This window comes from Vanessa cardui, chromosome 13 (assembly GCF_905220365.1).
Source record: "Vanessa cardui chromosome 13, ilVanCard2.1, whole genome shotgun sequence".
NCBI classification, from domain to species: Eukaryota; Metazoa; Arthropoda; class Insecta; order Lepidoptera; family Nymphalidae; genus Vanessa; species Vanessa cardui.
Window position 1 is genome coordinate 5722153 of NC_061135.1, and position 19175 is coordinate 5741327.

At 36.9% G+C, this 19175-nt stretch overlaps 2 protein-coding genes across 2 annotated transcripts in view; one reads left to right on the top strand and one right to left on the bottom strand.

The window, feature by feature from the left end:
- LOC124534553 (dmX-like protein 2) overlaps nucleotides 1-13863 on the top strand; it is a 50866-nt gene extending 37003 nt beyond the window's left edge. Inside the window, exons 50-62 of the mRNA XM_047110452.1 lie at nucleotides 45-147; nucleotides 408-551; nucleotides 1002-1183; nucleotides 1424-1532; nucleotides 2387-2470; nucleotides 3242-3302; nucleotides 3537-3781; nucleotides 4179-4248; nucleotides 4322-4396; nucleotides 4850-5067; nucleotides 10620-10725; nucleotides 10903-11008; nucleotides 11534-13863. Of these exons, the coding sequence (XP_046966408.1) occupies nucleotides 45-147; nucleotides 408-551; nucleotides 1002-1183; nucleotides 1424-1532; nucleotides 2387-2470; nucleotides 3242-3302; nucleotides 3537-3781; nucleotides 4179-4248; nucleotides 4322-4396; nucleotides 4850-5067; nucleotides 10620-10725; nucleotides 10903-11008; nucleotide 11534 (1504 nt within the window). The 3' untranslated portion in view covers nucleotides 11535-13863. The remainder of the gene's footprint in view (nucleotides 1-44; nucleotides 148-407; nucleotides 552-1001; nucleotides 1184-1423; nucleotides 1533-2386; nucleotides 2471-3241; nucleotides 3303-3536; nucleotides 3782-4178; nucleotides 4249-4321; nucleotides 4397-4849; nucleotides 5068-10619; nucleotides 10726-10902; nucleotides 11009-11533) is intronic.
- A 622-nt stretch (nucleotides 13864-14485) lies between these two features.
- On the bottom strand, nucleotides 14486-18693 carry LOC124534581 (isoleucine--tRNA ligase, cytoplasmic). The gene is made up of 4 exons (XM_047110498.1): nucleotides 18479-18693; nucleotides 18295-18400; nucleotides 17989-18190; nucleotides 14486-17905 (listed from the first exon to the last, which is right to left on the bottom strand). The coding sequence occupies exons 1-4, from the start codon at nucleotides 18604-18606 to the stop codon at nucleotides 14703-14705; spliced, it is 3639 nt and encodes a 1212-aa protein (XP_046966454.1). The 5' UTR covers nucleotides 18607-18693; the 3' UTR covers nucleotides 14486-14702.
- Nucleotides 18694-19175: the final 482 nt, after the last annotated feature.

A 19175-nucleotide genomic window follows, 5' to 3' on the forward strand; every position in this document is an offset into this window, starting at 1 on the left:
GTAGTATATTAAATCAAATAAATTATTTATATTTTTGATTTTAGATGCCTCTTGGAAAAACACAATACGCCATTTAATACGGCGTTGTTCAGTACGGCACCGGCCCAACGGCTGTGGAACTTTTTAGTTCGACAAGAACAAGTTCAAGTAAGTAAATAGAATCTGAATATTTATACAAGCATATGAAGCAAATAGTTAATAGTAATATAGTTTAAAGTCTTAATCAATTTATGATTTCAATGACAATTGTTAAATTATATACATTTATAATACCTCAATATTTAGTGTTCCTATTACTTTAAATATAATGAAAATACGACATTGAAAATACTTTTCTTCGTATAATGTCCTACGAAGAAATACGAATGCGATTCGAGCGGTGTGCATGACGGGCGTGTGGTCCGCAGGAGGTGTTCATCCGCGCGGTGTTCTCGCGGCGGCGCGCGGCGGGCGAGGCGCGCGCGGCGCCGGCGCGCGCGGACGACGAGCACGGGCCCGTGCGCATCATCCACAAGGAGCAGGACTCCATCGCCGCCTTCTGCCTCAACCGCGTGCGTGCCGCTCCCCTCCTACCTCTCCCATTTGCTGTGACGTGCTGCGTACCATAAATTTATATAGTACGACACAACTTAGATGTCGCATCGGCAAAATTCGTAAAACCGATCACATCCGAATTAAGTACGTTATCCCAAATTATCAATATTTATTTCTCATGCGAATACGATCTTTGCATAAACGTAATAACTTGTAATATCATGTGACCCAATATATTCGTCAATTTGACGCGTCGATTTACATGTACTCGCTTTCTCTGACGCGTGAATCTATAGCGACGAATAGCGTGGAATGACGCGATAGGGAGCTATTTCTATTGGTTGTGTAAATCGGCAGTGATCGGTTTTATTTTCATTCCATTGCATTTTCCGATGCTACATCTAATTTGTGTCGTACTATATATATGTTTGAATTAAATACGGTCGTCTTTTATGGGTGGTTTGCAGGTGGGCGGCGGCCTGCTTGCGGTCGCGACGGCCCGAGAAGTTCAGGAGATGGATGTTTCCCTGCTGCTGAAGGGCGGCGCCTGCTGGGCGGAGGATGAGTGTGAGGTGGATCTCCTGGCCCTCTCCTCGGATCCGGCGTCGTTGCCGGACACCGGTTTCCTGCTAATCCAGCACCAAGATAAGTTAGTAGAATTGTCATGTACAAAACTAATATGACCAAATATGATAACAAAGTTTAAACTCATATTTGTCAGTCACGTTTAATGTTGTATTTTAATCAGAAATAAATATAGGAATTGCTCAAATTATTTTATTGATATAATCGTCACTCATAAATAATTAATAGTAATAATTCAGATATTTGTTGAGGTTTTATTTAATATATTAGTTTAGTTGCTTGACTTGTTTTTTTGTCGGCATAGAACTAACGGTGGTTCAGTACCCGGTACTGGTAACAGTTCGCCACTCAACCCCAACGCGCCTCAAGCTCCCGTGGGCATGGCCAGCCAGACTGGAAGAGGCGCTAGCGTGGTAAGTATTCAACATAAACATTTTTATTTAACAAAATGCTAGATTAGACAAACAATTTAAAAGAATAATACTACTAATATATGTTTAATAAACTAATCTATTTATGTCATTTTATTACTAAGTTATTAACTCACACGTTACAAAATTTACGACCAAATTTTTACAGCATAAAAAATACATATCAGTTAAAAAAATATGTAAAATTTTCTCATTAAGTTCTAGTGTCATATTGTTATATAAATAAATTAGTTTACTTACTCGTTCAATTTGGACTTATATAAAATTCACAGCACGAGCGAAGGGCAAGCCAATCAAAGCCAACTGGTCATGAAGCGTACGTTGTCACAGTACGTGCACGATGTATTTACTACGGCATGTCTTCCCGAATGAGAGAATTAAATAATATTACCTAATTTCAATATCTTTGTAAGAACGAAATCACGTGATGCGAGTAATTATTATTATTAACATTCACTCATTCGGGCGGCAACGGGCAGTTGGTATGGTGTGGGTTATGTGTTTGTTTTTTACGTAATCTTGTTGCGTGTCGCCAAAGCGCTTCGCTTTTATTTAAATACTACTCTAACAAACTAAAACTCTTCTTTCTGCGAATAATATTAATTTACGGCCATTTTAAACGTACATATAAGTATTTTATCTATTTAAGCTTAGAATTTTGTGAGAGGGCTATTTAGGAGGTAAACACTTAGTAAGTATATTATAGGATGATTCGTGATTCGTTCGGTGATTAGATATCAAGTGCGGCAGGGTCGTTTTTAGTTTCGTCGTAACGAGATAATGCGAGTGTGAGTGCGAGTGTAAGATGTATGGATGTAACCGAGTGTTGGCCGCAGGTGAAGGGCCTGCAGTTCCCGGGTTGCCACGACGCGAAATACTGTCGTCTGGTGATGCATCGCTCCAAGCTTCTCATGAAACCGGTCAGTGGTAACCTCACCCCTCCCACGCTCCACTGTCCCGAACGTACGAATTAATTGTCAATCAACCCCGTAGACCGATGTTTGCCAGGATTTGTAACACTACGCGATGCTTTGAAATCTTGAAATGTATTGAATTCATCGTGTTTGCGTAGCGTGACTGTTCTGAATGACATCCTCCAAAATGCACTCTCATTTTAATTATTATTCCTTTCTTCTTTACCGGATTCGCACCCTATTATTTTAATGAATGTCTCAATTTGCAGTATTTTTATGGTCTTCATTATTATTATTTTTTTCTTATTTAGTTTTGTGGTATATTATTTTTTTCTTTTATGAGCCAGTCTCATTGGTTTCTTTACCTTTTTGGTTTAAATCATTCTTGTTTTATTTTTACCCATCTCATTGTAGATTTTGCGGCCTGTGTTACAAAAATCAGCAGTTATAGCGGTTTTGTTTTACAATTCTGGTTCAGTTAGATATTAGGCTTTAAATGTAAAGTATATAAATCGTTGCTTATCGTTTTATTTGGAGCTTACCGTTAGTATCTATCAATGTGTTCAACTGGCTTTTTATGTCATAGTAATCGCTTTTTGATTATTAGCGTTTTTGTTTCGGTTCCTTAAATAGTTATCAAACATATTAAATATTTATTAAAATAATTTCATGGAAATTATGTTTGTTTATGATGACATATAAAAAGCCTCGATGTCATCTAATGTCCCTTAGTGTTACCATAACTAGTACTAAAAACAAACCGTTTACTTTATCCAGGTACTAAAACACAAAATTGACAATATTAAGCGAATGGCAGCACATCCCTCCCAACCATTATGTAAGTAAAAATGTTGATATTTGGTAAAAAAAAGTTAGTACTATATTTAGTGTAAATTTTTTGTCAAATGATAGCAAAACATAAAAATTGGTTATTTTTGGGTAACTTTTGAAAATGCATGTCAATTTTATACCCATTCGAAACGTCATTTTAGAATGAAACCTCATTGACAGGAAAAGTCTAAAAGCCTAATATATTTGAGAGCTATCACTGAACCTTCTTGTATTCCGCCAGACCTGACGGGCGGCGCGGACGGCTCGGTGCAGCTGTGGGAGTGGGGCCACCCGTCGTGCGTGTGGTCGCCGCGCGCGCCGGGCGCCTTCGCCAAGGTGACGCGCGTGCGCTTCTCCGACTACGGCAACAAGTTCGCGGCGTCCGACGCCGACGGCAACCTGGCGCTGTGGCAGCTGCACCCGTCCGCGGCCGCGCCCGTCGCCGGCGCCGCCAACCAGGCGCACGCCTCGCCCCGACCCTTCTTTGTGAGTATTCCGACGTGACGGCCGCATACACACACCTCCATCACAACAACAACAACAGCCCGTAAATTCCCACTACTAAAAAGGCCTCCTCTCCCTTTGAGGAGAAGGTTTGGAACATATTCCACCACGCTGTTCCAATGCGGGTTGGTGGAATACACATGTGGCAGAATTCCTATGAAATTTGTCACCTGCGGGTTTCCTCACGATGTTTTCCTTCACCGCTGAGCACGAGATGAATTATAAAGTGAAATTAAGCACATGAATCAGCGGTGGTTGCCTGGGTTTGAACCCGCAATCATCGGTTAAGATGCACGCGTTCTAACCACTGGGCCATCTCGACTCACACCTCCATATGTGTTATTAAAGTTTTAACTCGACCCTCGTAAATCTGTTACAGACTCACCAGTGTCACAGTAAAGGAATAAGCGACTTCGTTTTCCTTGGTTCCTGCAGTTTAGTCGCGACAGGTAATTCATATTCATGCCGTGATGAATTTATGAGTCGAAAGACCTTTTACAAACGAGATCACTCCTGTTTCAGCGGGCCACAGCTCCGAGAGTAAGAATGTCGCCATATGGGATACCCTGATGCCGATCAAGAAGGCTCTAGTAGTATGTGAGTAGACAAATTTGTTAATTGCGATTAAAGGCGGCTTTACACTCCTGGACAAGTGCTCTCGTACGAGAGTGAACATGATAGCGCTCGCCTAGTCTCGTGATGTTTCGGTGTGCCTCGCCTGCTCTCGCTCCCGTGGCGGTTTTTTGCGCCCGAGTCAAAGGGTCTCGCTTGCCTCGCGAGCGACGGCGAGATCACTACTGTACATTCTCGTGCCTTTCAGTTAACATTGAGCTTCCAAGGCGTCCATGTTCTCGATGCGCGCAGTCGCAACTGAACCAACGAGAATGTACAGGGTTGTGCTCGATTCGCGTGAAGTTCTCGGCGAGGTAGTACAAGAGCTCTCGTCTGGGAGTGTACAGCCGCCATAAAGATTTATAATAGAGGAATGAAAGTTTCGGAGCGAGTAGTCGAGGGCCAATGTAATGTAATGTCGGCGGTGTGGGTGCGCAGCGTGGACGTGCCACGAGGGCGGCGCGGCGTGCGTGTCGTGGGCGGGGCAGGCGGGCGCGCTGGTGTCGTGCGGGCGGCGCGGCGACGTGCTGGTGTGGGACCTGCGCGCGCGCGTGCCGCGCCACAAGCTCAACGCGCACCACGCGCCCATCAAGTGCGTGGCGCTGTCGCCGCGCGAGGACTACTACGCCATCGGCGCCGCCGACGGCGACATCAAGGTCAGTCTAGCCACTTGCTCACAGCCAGCCTAATTATAATCATACACCATTAAAACATCGATATCACTCCATTTCAATACAATAGGCTATTTGACAATGCGAAAAATAAATCGTGAATTATTGTAATCAGTGTATATTATGAGTATAAAAATGGTTATCTACTAACGAAACTTGAAAATAATACTTAATTTATTCAAAAATCAATAAATAAAAATGCATTTTTTCAAACGTTTGTCACGTGACACAAAACGCTCCTGATTGGCCGGACTTATGATGAAGTCACTTTCTTGTAAACCTTGCTTTTCTACTCTATGTACCACAGATTAAAATACAGCAAAGTGACGTCACCGACCCCATTGCAGCGCCATATTTTCCAAGTATCGTTTTCGCGCGTTATTTAAATATGGAATTTTTAATATGACTGTTTTGCATTACAACAAAACAGGTATTATATGTTGGAGAAAACACAGCAATGAAATGAAGAAGCAGTCCTTATGATTCTGTACTCTTTTCTTACTACCATAGATAATTAATCTAAAATACCTTCTATTTCTGGCACCAGAGGGCGCCATAAGTACTTTACCGCCATTGTAGCTGTTGAGCGTCATTGCAGTCTTCATCATCAGCAAGCTCCTTGTATTATTGCTGTGTTTTCTCCAACATATAATACCTGTTTTGTTGTAATGCAATACAGTCATATTATATGCCTCCGAAAACACAGCAATGAAATGAAGACCTGTTTGATATCTGCTGGTGATCAGAAATAACAAACCACAAGAATGCAATTTGAAAGCAAATTGTTAAAATAATAAGATTTTTTTTTCTTTTTTAAAAAAAATTTTTAATTATAAATCTTATTAACTTCTACTTAAGAGAAATCAATTTTACAAATGTCCTTATGTATCTAAAAGTTAGGAACCAAAATCATTTGTATCTTGTAGATACTCCTGTTATATTAATAAACTAATAAAAGAAATATAAAATAACAATCAAACTTATGATTAAGTTAACAAAAATAATATGAAAGCTTTGTGAAACCAAAAATATAAGTATAGTTCAGTCTTAATCTTGAGATCAAATCATTAATCACTAAAATCAATAGGTATTGTAATTAAACTGTTTTAAAATTGTTGTAAAGTGTACTGCAGCTTCACTAGTCTACATTTTTGCAGTAATATCTTGAAATGGTCTTTATACTCCTCCAATTACCTCTCTCTAGTATCTCTTGAACTGGTCTATTGTCCAACCATCCCCGAGAAGCTACTGCTGATCTTATGCTACCTGGAGAAGCATCAATCTTGGCTAATCTAAATCCTGACCTTACCCATCCTGCAATCATCGTCTTAGATGCAGGTCTAACAACTCCAGATAATGAGATAAAAAGTGATTCTACTTTTTTATCTTGGTCCCGTCTTGACTTTGAGATCTCAATCAATTTTTTTATATGAGTAACTGGGCAAATCTTTGGGTCTTGATGCCTTATTAGAAGCCAGCCTGATTGCCTATGAATGCTTGTATCCGTTTTTGAACCAAATCTAGGCCAGAATGTAATAGTATGGTCAGTTTCTACAAACCCTTGGTCACTGAGTTCTAGCAGGGTCAGATCATGGAGCCTTCGACCCGAGGCAAGTAAAAGGATAAGTGCTGTTCGTCTGCTTTGTTCAAACAAAGAGTTGGTAACCTTAGATGTCTTTAACCACTCCAACAGAATATTAACGTCCCACACAGGGGATTTAGGTGAATGTGGTTGGGAGAGGCTTATAGCCTTTAAAACTTGAATAATAAAGAAGTTCTTTGATAAGCTTTCTGTTGCTGCACAGTATGTTGCCACAGCGGACTTATGTAATAAAATTGTACTGTATGCAAACTTTTCTTGTAAATACAAATTAGCTAGAAATCTGGCTACCTCCTTACCCTCAGGTCTCTTATTTTGCACATTATGTATTCTACTCCAACGTAGCCACCTCTTTAACGGTGCACTGTAGGTATTTAAAGTAGCTGGACGCCAGCTCTTCCTTAACAAAAGTCGTTCCTCATTACTCCATTCGGTTTTCTGATCCTCCCACCCATAATCTTCCAAGCCTGAAGCTTTAATCTGTCCACTTGAGGTGGGCTGATCCCTGTTGTCCAGTCTATTAAAACTCTCTGGAGATTCTCTATTTGCAGAGGAGGAACCACTGCGCGGGACTGCAGGTCCGGGAACCAAAAGCATTGGGTCCACTGGGGCACTACTACATAGTATATCCCCACTGCGCTGTTGAGATGTGCTAAGACTCTGGGTATCATGCTTGGAGGTGGGAATATCCATGCTGTTTGAAAGATCCACTTTTGGCTGAAGGCGTCGCAAAAAAGAGCCGAGCCATCTCTTGAGTTTAGAGTCACATACCTTGGTACAACAGCGGTCTCTTTTGATGCAAACAGATCTACTTCTGGAATCCCCCAAAGGTCGAATATTCTCTTTGTGGCTGGTGGCAGCAGATGCCACTCTGGTATTGGTCTTCCTCTTGACAAGCGATCTGCAATGCCGTTTAGGTTTCCTGGCAAGTAGAATGCTGTCATCTGTATATTGAGCTGACAAGTCAGTTCCAGCAACCTGGTTGTTAGTCCTAATAGGTCTATTGATCGGGTTCCGCCCTGGTTCCGGATGTACGCTACTAGGGTTTTGTTGTCCGATTGTACCAGAATGTGTGCATTTTGTAACCGTGAATTCTGAGACTTGATCACTGCAAAGACGGCATACATCTCCTTCATATTGGAGAGCCAGTTTCTTTGGTTTGGAGCCCACCTTCCTGACAGATACTGATCGTTTAGACTCGCTCCCCAGCCCGCATCCGCTGCGTCTGTGGTTAAGAAATGAGTTACCTGTCTCTTTTCTAGTGGAGTTGAACTGCTCTCTACTGCATCCAACCACCACCTCAAGTCTTCTCGCACACTGGGAGTCAATACTCTCTTTGGGCCTTTCCCAATAAACTTTTTTAGGAAGAGTTGTAACCTCCGGCAGTGGAGCCGGCCCTGAGGATTCGCGTGGTTGGCAAAGTTTAACATGCCCAACATCCTCTGAAGCTCTCTTAACGAGCAGCTGTCTCGGCGCAACATGCCTCTCAGGCAGTCTTTTATACTTACAACTTTTTGAGTTGGTAAGGCTATTGTCCGATTTTGAGTGTCCCAGATTAGACCTAAGTACTCCAGCCTTTGTGTGGGATTGGTAATGGATTTCTTGTAATTTATCCACCATCCCAAGGACTCCAAGATAGCCAGTGTTTCCGCAACCTGTGCCAATAGCTTGGTTCTGTCCTGACAGGCCAGTAAAAAATCGTCCAGGTACACAATGAGACGTATACCTCGACCTCTGAGGACCTCGGCCACCCAGTTTGAGACTGCTGCAAACGTACGGGGCGCTGAGGACAGGCCGAAAGGTAATGCTGTCAACTGGAGGATCTCGTCCTTGTATATGACACGCAAAAATCTTCTGTGTGTCTCCGCGGTACACAGATGAAAATACGCCTGGTGGATATCGATCTTGGCTAACCAGTCGTTCCCCTGAAGGAATTCTATCACATCTACTTGTGCTATTAAATGGAAATGTCTCGTTGCTACATATGAGTTCAGACCCCTGAGGTCGAAAATTGGGCGCAGGCCACCATCTGGTTTCCTGACTAGGAACATCTTTGAAAAGAAACCCGGGTCTATAGTTGAAGGTTTTTCTAACACACCCTTGCTCTTCAATTCTTCTATCATTTGAGTCATTTCTGGGGAAACTTTGGTTGCTAGACATTCCAAAAAATGACTGGTAGGGTATTTCAGAGGAGGCTTCTTCCTGAAAGGTAAGCGGTGATTTGCTATTGACCTTAAAATAAACTGGGTTGCCCCTAGTTCCGACCATTTCTCTATGGAAAATGAATGCACTGAATGTTTGAATTTCCTATCAAACTTCTTGTTTTTATATTTATTACTAACCTTCTTATTCTGAAAAATATGTTCTCCCCGCTCTGGGTTCTTCCTCTCCTTTAAATAGGCTGGTGTATTCAACCAGACTTGAGACCCTCCGAGGGATTGTATTATAGGCTGTAAAGCCTCTCTACTGAATAAGTATTCAGAGCTGGGCGGGACATTCCTTAGAGTATTTTTAAGGTTGTCATTACCTATTTCTTTAAGAATGCGTTCACGCCTAACCTCTATACATTCAGAACGCTTTCCACAAATAATTTGCATAGTGGTCTTTGAATTTTTATGTCATAAAGATCCAGGTCCAAAAGTGTCAGAAATTTTCTCAAACAAGTTATTTGGATTTAAGTTCTGAGAATTAGTACAAGCCCAGTCAACAATAGTTTGTAAACCTGTTTTTAATAATTGACGTTGTTCCAATACTTGATTGGATAGCCCGGCTAAAAGTAACTCAGTTGAAGCAAGGTAGTCCTTGCTTTTATTAAAGTGACATAATTCATCGTTAACTTGAAGCCCAGTGAACCCTGGTGTTGCTAAACAACTCTGTAAAACTTGCTTATACCTAATGCCTTTCCAAGCCTGAGAATCAAATTGTTGTAACTTATTTAATTCTAAATATCTCTCTTTATCACTAGTTGGCATAATCTTTTTTCTATCAACATCTGTATTTAGGGAACCCCAATTAAGCGACATTGATTCGGGTTGGCTAGGTAATGTTAGAAATTGTTCTGAATTATTATTAGGAAATTGTAAATTTTTATTAGGAAACTGTTGTAAATTGTTATTACTACTAGTACTAGGAACAGCTTTATTATAATTCTGTTGATCCGATGAATTATAATACATAGACTGAAATAATTAGAAATGTACGCCATTTGTGACATTAAAACATCAACCCGCGGATCGGTAAAAACTTTTTTGACCTGTACTTACGTACTGTTGTACGAGATCGTTTATTTGGTAAGGGTGATGCAGTACCATCCTCGAACTCCGAGGACGAGGATGAACTGTTCCCTGACGATCTAGACACAGAGCTCGTAGACGGTATTTGTTCTCCATCCGTAGCAACAGTACCGACACGCTCGTTTTCCTTACCACTACTTACCGGATCCATCTCTGTAGTGAGATACACTGCTGTGTTTTCAAAAGGCACTAAATCCTACACTTAGTACACTTTTTAACAAACTTTTTAATGCTTTGTATTTTAAGAAAAAAATTTCGAATGAATTCGAACGAATCACAAGAATGCAATGACGCTCAACAGCTACAATGGCGGTAAAGTACTTATGGCGCCCTCTGGTGCCAGAAATAGAAGGTATTTTAGATTAATTATCTATGGTAGTAAGAAAAGAGTACAGAATCATAAGGACTGCTTCTTCATTTCATTGCTGTGTTTTCGGAGGCATATAATATGATATTTTTCGGCAAATATGTACTAGAAATAAAAAAATCAACTTTTACTGGGTCCCTTAACCTCTACTAAATAATATAAAATGGAATTTGAAAACCCGTCAATTAGCCTATTAAACCGTCGATTACGATTTTGGTTTCAGAGACGTAATATTCAAGTCCTTTCGTTTCGTAATATTCAATATCTCTCATTTCAGGTGTTCTCGCTAGCGACGCATCAGCTCCTGCACACATTCGCAGGTGAACATGCGCGCAGCTCGTTCTTCAAGCACATCGGCCAGGGCGTAACGCAAATACATATAGGTAACTCATTGTGTACATTATATTATAATATATTGTGTATATGTATGTACTTTACTTTACTTATGTACTTTACTTTTACTTTACTTATGTATGTAATCAGTTATCTAGTATTCGAAATTTAAATCTGAATTATTATAATTTCAAATTTCTGATTGGATTTGTTTGTTCTGCGTGCAGATGGAGCGGGACGGCTGTTCTCGTGCGGCGCGGATGGCACCATGAAGGTGCGCAAGCTGCCCGAGCGCGACGCGCCGCACCACGCGCACCACCCGCACTACACATAGTGAGCAGCTCCGATATGTCGCAGTTCGTTTAGGACAATAGCGAGACAAAGAAACTTAAACGCTGATTTGCTAATCTTATATCTGATAAATACAGAATACCAGCCCTTGTAGCTGTTAGCCAATCAGCGCATCGGAGAAGTTTATAATATTAATGTCAGCCAATCAAAGTTCATAAAATGGTGTTATTCGGGATTTTATCACATCATGTCATAACAAATATAGATTTTTAAGTATTTTGCATTAAAAAAGCATATGTAATGCATCGAAATCGATCGGACATTAAAATCAAAACGTTTTTTATTGAAGAGACAACTGCTATCATTTTTGGTCTAAAGTCGCTTTTTTAGAGCTGATTATTTCTATCGCTCATGTTTAAGATACTTTACTTTATAAGAGATTTATTATATCTTGTAGGAAATCAAAAATATATCTACCTTTTATAGATCGAACTTATAACAATAGACAAATGATGTTTACGACATTTAATTTTTATCATAATACGCATTGCACATATATTTTTCCAGGTGTGGCGAATAAGCAAACGAGACGCCGCGGTCCGAGTCCCGATGTGATGAGTTTATTGTTCGCTGTTCATGTCGTGCGACGATTGTACGCCGTTAGACTAGTCACTGAGTAGGCGATGTTGTATCTTATAGCGTAATACAAATGTTTATGAATCTTTAGTTATATCTAGTACGAAATATTCGCTATATTTATCTTAAGCTCGTCGTAGATGAGAACGATTTATTTATTAGCGCGTCTCCCGCGCGGACGCCGAGTGGGAACTCTTCGAGTGCAATACTTGCAAACTTATGAATTCGACCGCGGTCGGAGCCTTTACCTTGTTAACGATAACCCTTTGAGATATTTAGCTTATACGAGTGCACATACTCTTATACTTGTAACTTGTTGACGCATAATAAAATATATACTTCTATTTACCGTACGTTTGTTGTCGTGGCTTGATATGTGTAACGTTTTAATATATGTATGTCTATCTGTATACTCACATTGTCCGTTCGCGTCCTACGAACGTTTCGATACATTCATTGTAATCTATAACATTTAATAAAAAATATATTCTTTAATTCGCACATCCTATATTAGTAGGTATAAGTGTTTATAATTATTTATATGAATGTGATGTTTTTGAAATTACACGTCCAGATTGATTTCCAAAGCAATACGTTCTTTAAAATCATAAAAAATAAGCAATAAAAATAATATACATAACATTACGCTCTGACGAACAGTATTATTGATCACATAATGAAAGGTGGCTGCGATATTATTTTTTAAATCTATTTTTACATAAATGCCACAAGCGGTACATGTACGTTTGTCTGTATTGTGATATAATCTGGCAACAGACGTCAGACCGGCATTTTATTCCAATAAAATACAAAATTATTTTTATTTACTAATTATTTGGTTATAATAAAAGCTTATACCACTTATTTTTATAACTTCACTAAACCTTAGTTTTCTATCTAATTTTTTGTAAGGTTTTATAAAACTAATCCTATGTATGCTCACAATTACGGTATTTTTAACTTCAGCATTTTTCGTTTCTTTTATTAATTTATTATTAACATATTAGGCACTATAAAGTATACTTTAGCACCCCCTATTTTTAAAAATGTATGAATTTATAAAAGACGCATACTATAATATAAATATATACGTATATACTACAATTCTTACACTGTCAATAGACGGTTTCGTTGTTTTTATCGGTTAACTAATTGTAATATTATAGGTTAATATTATTTAATCACCAAAGTTATGTACAGCATGTACTATTAAAATTCAATTTAAATAAGTTACCAAAATTTTTGATCATGTTATTTTGAATTTGCACAATTATCACATAAACAATTGCTTAAAAAGATAGCATGATAAACATTCAAAACTCATTTCAATTTCACGTTGCAATATCAAATTCAGATCGCTACCTAAATCGTGTTAAATCTCATCAGTAAACTTTATTTGTATCGAGCTTTTAACGTTAATGTCATATTAGAAAACGCAATATAAGAAATATTCAGAAAAGATGTAAAGTTTAATTATTTTATACTAATATTTGGTAGAGCCACGAAATAATATCAGACGACAACAATAGACCGATTCATAAGTGCTTTGACCGAATGAAATAGCTGGATTAAACTTAAAAAAAAAATACGCGCCAGTGTTTACTCCCAAACACTTTAGCCTTACTAGTTACTACCTTCGACTTCTATTCTTGAGTGTGCAGTATTCGAATTATATTATTTTTGCTACAATCTTTTGATTGATCAAGTTTGTAAGAAATAAATTCCAATATAAAAACGTTTAACTTTTGTAAAATGTTAATTGTGATTTACTTGAATTATACATAAATGAAAAATTGTTTAAAATGTAAATACCTAATTGTATGTATTGTTTATAAATTAAATATTAGTTCAATTAATTTGATATTCTGAAAGTGAGTTTGATTTTTATAAATGAAATAGTTATTATTCTCATTGTGACGATTTATGTAAATACAATATCGAAATCCTAAACAAATATGAATATATATTATATAAAATCAATTTATTGATTTTACAGTTAGCGTGAGTTTTAAAAAGAAACGGCTTTTGTTTTATCTGTAATGAAATTTAAATAAACTGTTATTGCAAATAAATATGTACTACAATATCGGCGACGTATGTTTCTATTACCTCTTAGATCAATGTTCACGAATTATTAAGGTGTAATAAATTCTCGATACACTTACACAAGTGTCAAAATAATTGAATTATAGACAATGATCATATTTAATGCTTATTTTGTTTTATTTATGAGAGAACGTTTAAAATAAAGTTTAATTTAATTTAACGTGTTTTATTTAGACAGTGGACCCGTACTTCAGAAAATGTTTTAAGAAATTATAAGTACATTTAAGCAAGAAGTCCCTATTATCTGTTTCTATTTTATACAATGCCAATTTTTTTTGGTAAGTACGTTAAAATTATTTTTATATAATTGTACAGATAACAAGAATCATCGTAAATCTCTATAATAAATAATCAAATTTCTTTAATGAATTATTTTTCGACCAATTAAAACTGTTTTACAATAATCCGCTTCTAATTCCCTGATCACGTTTATCTTTTTACCGGAATTCATTTTAATTACCCTGTGTTAACAATTGCTCTTGGGAAAAAGTACAAAGTGTAGAGTAATTTCTATTTACCGCAAACAGACATATTATTTCTTATTCGTTTACGGAAATATATATAATGCATCACCTATTGCAAGACCATAGGACAAAAGCTATCGAACTAATTCGGTCGAGAAGTCGTGAAACGTTAAAAATTTACGATGAGTATCATTATGATTAATTATCATCAAAATATATAACGTAACTCATGAAATTTCACGATCGTACTCAGCGGTGACTTTAGAGTTTTCGAAAAGCGTAAACAGACAGAGGAAGCAAAGATAAAATAATACAAATTTATAAAAAGCGTTTATTGAAATAAATAACATCATGTTGCTACAAACTACAGATGAGGTGGTAAAATACTGCAGTTAGTATCTATACCTATTCACAAGCTTTGACTAGTGAAAGTAAGTTTGAAACCAAGGAGAAAAGTGTAAAGGCATTTTTTCCATAGTAATAACATCGCATAATATGGTAAATTACAAAGGGAACCACAAAATATCCGCTTATTCAAATAATTTTGTATCAACATCAGTTGGCTTTATTTCCAAATAATCCGAAACAAAGTTTACTGCTTCTTCTTTAGTCAGAGTTATTTTTCCAACTGGATTTTCAATGAAAAATGTAGCAGATTTTTTACCATTAGCTATGTTTACAAACTTGCAAAATGGATTATTTTGAGAAGTAATGTCGATAGGTTTAGATGGTGATACAACAATGGTTTTACCATTAAGGTCACTTGTATTTTTTACTTCAGCACCATCACACCATAACATATATTTCATTCCATAAATACCAAACAAAACTTCAATTTGTTGACACAAACTATCCATTGACAAATATTTGTTATCTTTTCCTTTTAGAATAATGCTACCATTGTTTGACGTTACTCCAAAACGTGGTTTGATGCCATGTAAAATTATGTTAGCCCAAGGGTTGACTGGCATTTCAATATCTTTTCTCCAGGTAATTACCAACTTGAGCTGGGAACCTTTTAACTCTTGTGTTTCTTGAATAATGAGAGGTTTAGATGGCAAAAGTTCTTCCATACATTTTAAAGGTGCTCTTACTGTATTTTCAATAAATTCACGGTGTGAATTTATGATACGTAATATGTCACTAGTTTTATTTACTTCGAAGTAAACATCCACTTCATCAGTTGGCACCAAATGTGCTTTTTTTCTAAGTTTCTGCACTCTATTTATTATTTCCCTAGAAAATCCTTCATCAAGCATTTCTTGGTCAGGTGTAACATTGAGCAAAATCAAAACATCATTGTCACTATGTGCTTCATATTTATCACTGCCTTTAGCCTGGAAAATTACTTTTACTTCTGAAACATCAATACGCTGTCCAACTAGCTCAACATATCCATTGGCGATAAGCTTTTCACAGTCACTATTATTGAGATCTTTTAATGCTTGTGTTACAGCTTTGAAATCACCTTTTAGTTTTGCTCCAAGGATCTTATAGTCTGGTTCCACTCTTAATGTTATGCCATATTTCTCTTTATCGCTTGTTAATTCGACTTTCTTAACATTCATTTCTTCTACAACATAAGTCAGCAAAGATTTTATATCATCTAAGTAAGTTTGGTCTTGATGAATAATTATCATTTCTGGTAGAGGATACTTTATAGGGATGGTTTTCCTATCTCTTAAAACTCTACCAAGTTCAATTACAGCTTGCATCCTTTGAACAGCTCTTTCAATATTTGTATCAACCAAATCTAGTCTCGGTTCTGGTATCATATTAAAATGTACACTTTCCAAAGAACTTCCAACTATGAGTTGACGCAGAGTTTTGTACATCACTTCAGTTAAAAATGGAGTAAAGGGTGCCATTACTCTTACCATGTCGAAAAGAACCCCAAATAAGGTATCTAATGCTACTTGGCAGTCCTTAAGCCCATTTTCTCCCTTTAGCCTTTTTCTGTTCATTCTCACATACCAGTTAGTAAGATGGTCAATAAATTTCGTCAATCTCGGTACAACCGTATACAATCTATATGCTGACATTTCTTTGGTTACAAAATTAATTAGCGATTGTGTAAAGGAAGTAATCCATTTGTCCATCACATTTTCTCTGACTACATTTTCATTGTATTTATAGTCTATTTTGTCTTCTTGAACAATTCTTTCAACATTTTGCATTAAGAATCTGAAAGCATTGTACCAAGGCAAGAAAACATCCTTAATAACATCTTTAACACCTTCTTCCTTGAAACGAAGATTTTCCGCTTTAACAACTGGAGAATTAATAAGGTACAGTCTTAGTGCATCAGCTCCATATTTAGTAACTACTTCTAAAGGGTCAGGGTAATTTTTCTTTTTTTTAGACATTTTTTGACCATCAGCTGCCAAAATCAATCCATTAGCAATTAAATTTTTGAAAGGAGGTTTATTAAACAGTGCTGTTGATAGGACAATCAATGTATAAAACCAACCTCTAGTTTGGTCTATACCTTCAGCAATGAAATTAGCAGGAAATATCTCATCAAATTCTTTCTTATTTTCAAATGGGTAATGATTTTGACCATATGGCATAGATCCTGACTCAAACCAACAATCAAACACTTCAGTCACCCTTTTTAATGGAGGATGCCCAGGCCTTGCAGATGGTATTTCAAGATGATCAATGCTTTCTCTGTGTATATCTGTAATCTCTTTACCAGTTAAAGCACTTAGTTCTGTGATGCTACCTATGCATATAATTTCTTGCTTATCACTAGAAATCCAAAGTGGAATTGGGGTCCCCCAATATCTGTTCCGGCTCACAGCCCAATCTCTAGCATCTTTCAACCAATTACCAAATCTTTTTTCTTTTACATAGTCAGGTACCCAATATGTAGCTTCACTGGATTTCAAAAGATCCTGACTCATTTGTTCTACTCTTATAAACCAAGATGGCACAGCTTTATAGATAAGAGGAGTTTCGGAGCGCCAACAGTATGGATAACTGTGTTTTATCTGTCCAGATTGTATCAGTCTTTTACTTGCTTTAAGATTTGCTATTATATTTTTATCAGCATCCTTGACATGTTGGCCAAGAAAATCAGTTACAGGTTCTATAAACCTTCCACTGGCATCAACAGGACAGATAATATCTTGATCTCTTGTTATGATACCTGCAGCTAAGCAAACTCGAAAATCATCTTCACCAAAGTATGGAGCCTGGTGTACAATACCTGTACCTGAATCATCAGTAACATAACCATCAGTAAGTACCTGAAAAGCATTAGGGCACTTTTCCACAAAATAATTAAAAAGTGGTGTATACTTTAAGCCTTTTAACTTTTCACCTAAAAATTTATCAATGATTTCAAAGTCATCAACATTTTTGAATATAACTGGAAATCGATTCTCTTGTAAGACATAACAATTTTCTGTTGACTTTTCTTTAATTTTGACATAGGTAAGTTTGGGATTAACACAGAGGGCCAAGTTGCTCGGGAGTGTCCAAGGTGTAGTAGTCCAAGCAAGTAAAGAAAAACCTTCTTGTGTAGGAAAAGAAATAACAACTGCTGGATCTACCACATCCTTATAGTTTTGTCCAGCTTCAAAATTAGATAATGGTGTAGAGCAAGCTGTAGAATATGGCATTACTTTTACACCCTGATAAACCAGTCCTTTATTAAAGAGTTCTTTAAATACCCACCACACAGATTCCATAAACCAAGGGTAAAGTGTCTTATAATCATTTTTAAAGTCTGTAACAAATGAGAAAGATTAATTTCCATACTTAAAAAAATATATGTATATAATATATAGCGTAGACAAATATATAATATACCTATCCATCGACCCACACGAGTCATAATTATCTCCCATTCATTGGCATATTTCATTACGATCTTTCTACATTCTGCATTATATTTATCAATACCCATCTTCTCAACATCTTCAGGTCCTTTTATACCTAGAGTCTTATCAATTTCAAATTCAACAGGTAAACCATGACAATCCCAGCCAAAACGCCTTTCCACATGAAAACCCTGTAATGTGCAATTGGACCCATAAGATAATTGAAATAAAAATAGACCAGTACTCATTCTATTATCATATATATTAAATCCGGTTTCATGACTTTATATCTCACCTTCTGGTGAGCATATCTAGTGACTACATCTTTGATTGTTCCTGCGAGAATATGTCCGTAATGTGGTAGCCCCGTTGCAAAAGGAGGTCCATCGTAAAAGGAGTACCTGCAAGAATTGATTAATTAGCATAAAGTTTTTCTCTACTTTTTGTCTCAATATGAAGTGTAGGTTAGAATTTCAAACCTGGGTTTGTTTTTGGATTGATTTAAACAAGTGTGAAAAGCATCAATTTGTTTCCAAAAATTTAACACCTTTTCTTCTTCTTTAGGAAAATCTATGTTTTCAGGTACTCTATCTACTTTTAGCGACATGATGAAATATCGCTTTTTAAAACTTCCACGCAGAGAACAATCACGACATGCCAGCAATTTGACACTGACAGATACTTCGTCCTCAATCTATCAAATGTAACGTCAGTTAGTAGTCGTCATATTGGAATTGACACGGAGGTTGAAAATTTAATTAAAGTTACCAGTGATAAAGTTATAAAAATTTGTAGAATTAGATATACATTAAGAAATAAAAAAACAAAAGAAATTCGCACGTCCGCTTCTCAATTTTTTATTGCTCTTCTGGTTTGTATATTATATGTCAAACAACTCAGTCTCTTCAGGCTTTTTATGGGTCTCTTTAAATCAAACTTCATATGATTTTTCATGAACATTTTTTAAATTTGAATATAATTTAAAATTTCATACGTTTTTTATATTATAATCGAGTAATTCCTAATTTATTTTATTCAAATTTAAAAGGGAATGCAAAACCGTGAGGCTTGTAGCTGCGTTATCAGCCTCATTAATAAAGAATTGAAATTGATTTCAGAAATTAAAATAAATCTCGATTCTCAATCAATGATATCGAGTCAATTCCAATTTTGTTT

Excerpts from the sequence above, each read along its gene's own strand:
- LOC124534581 (XM_047110498.1), bottom strand. The coding sequence starts at position 18,606 with ATGTCGCTAAAAGTAGATAGAGTACCTGAAAACATAGATTTTCCTAAA. Across the intron at positions 18,401-18,478 it reads CAATCCAAAAACAAACCCAG|GTACTCCTTTTACGATGGAC; the intron begins GTTTGAAATTCT and ends CAATTCTTGCAG. Across the intron at positions 17,906-17,988 it reads TCGTGTGGGTCGATGGATAG|ACTTTAAAAATGATTATAAG; the intron begins GTATATTATATA and ends CATTTGTTACAG.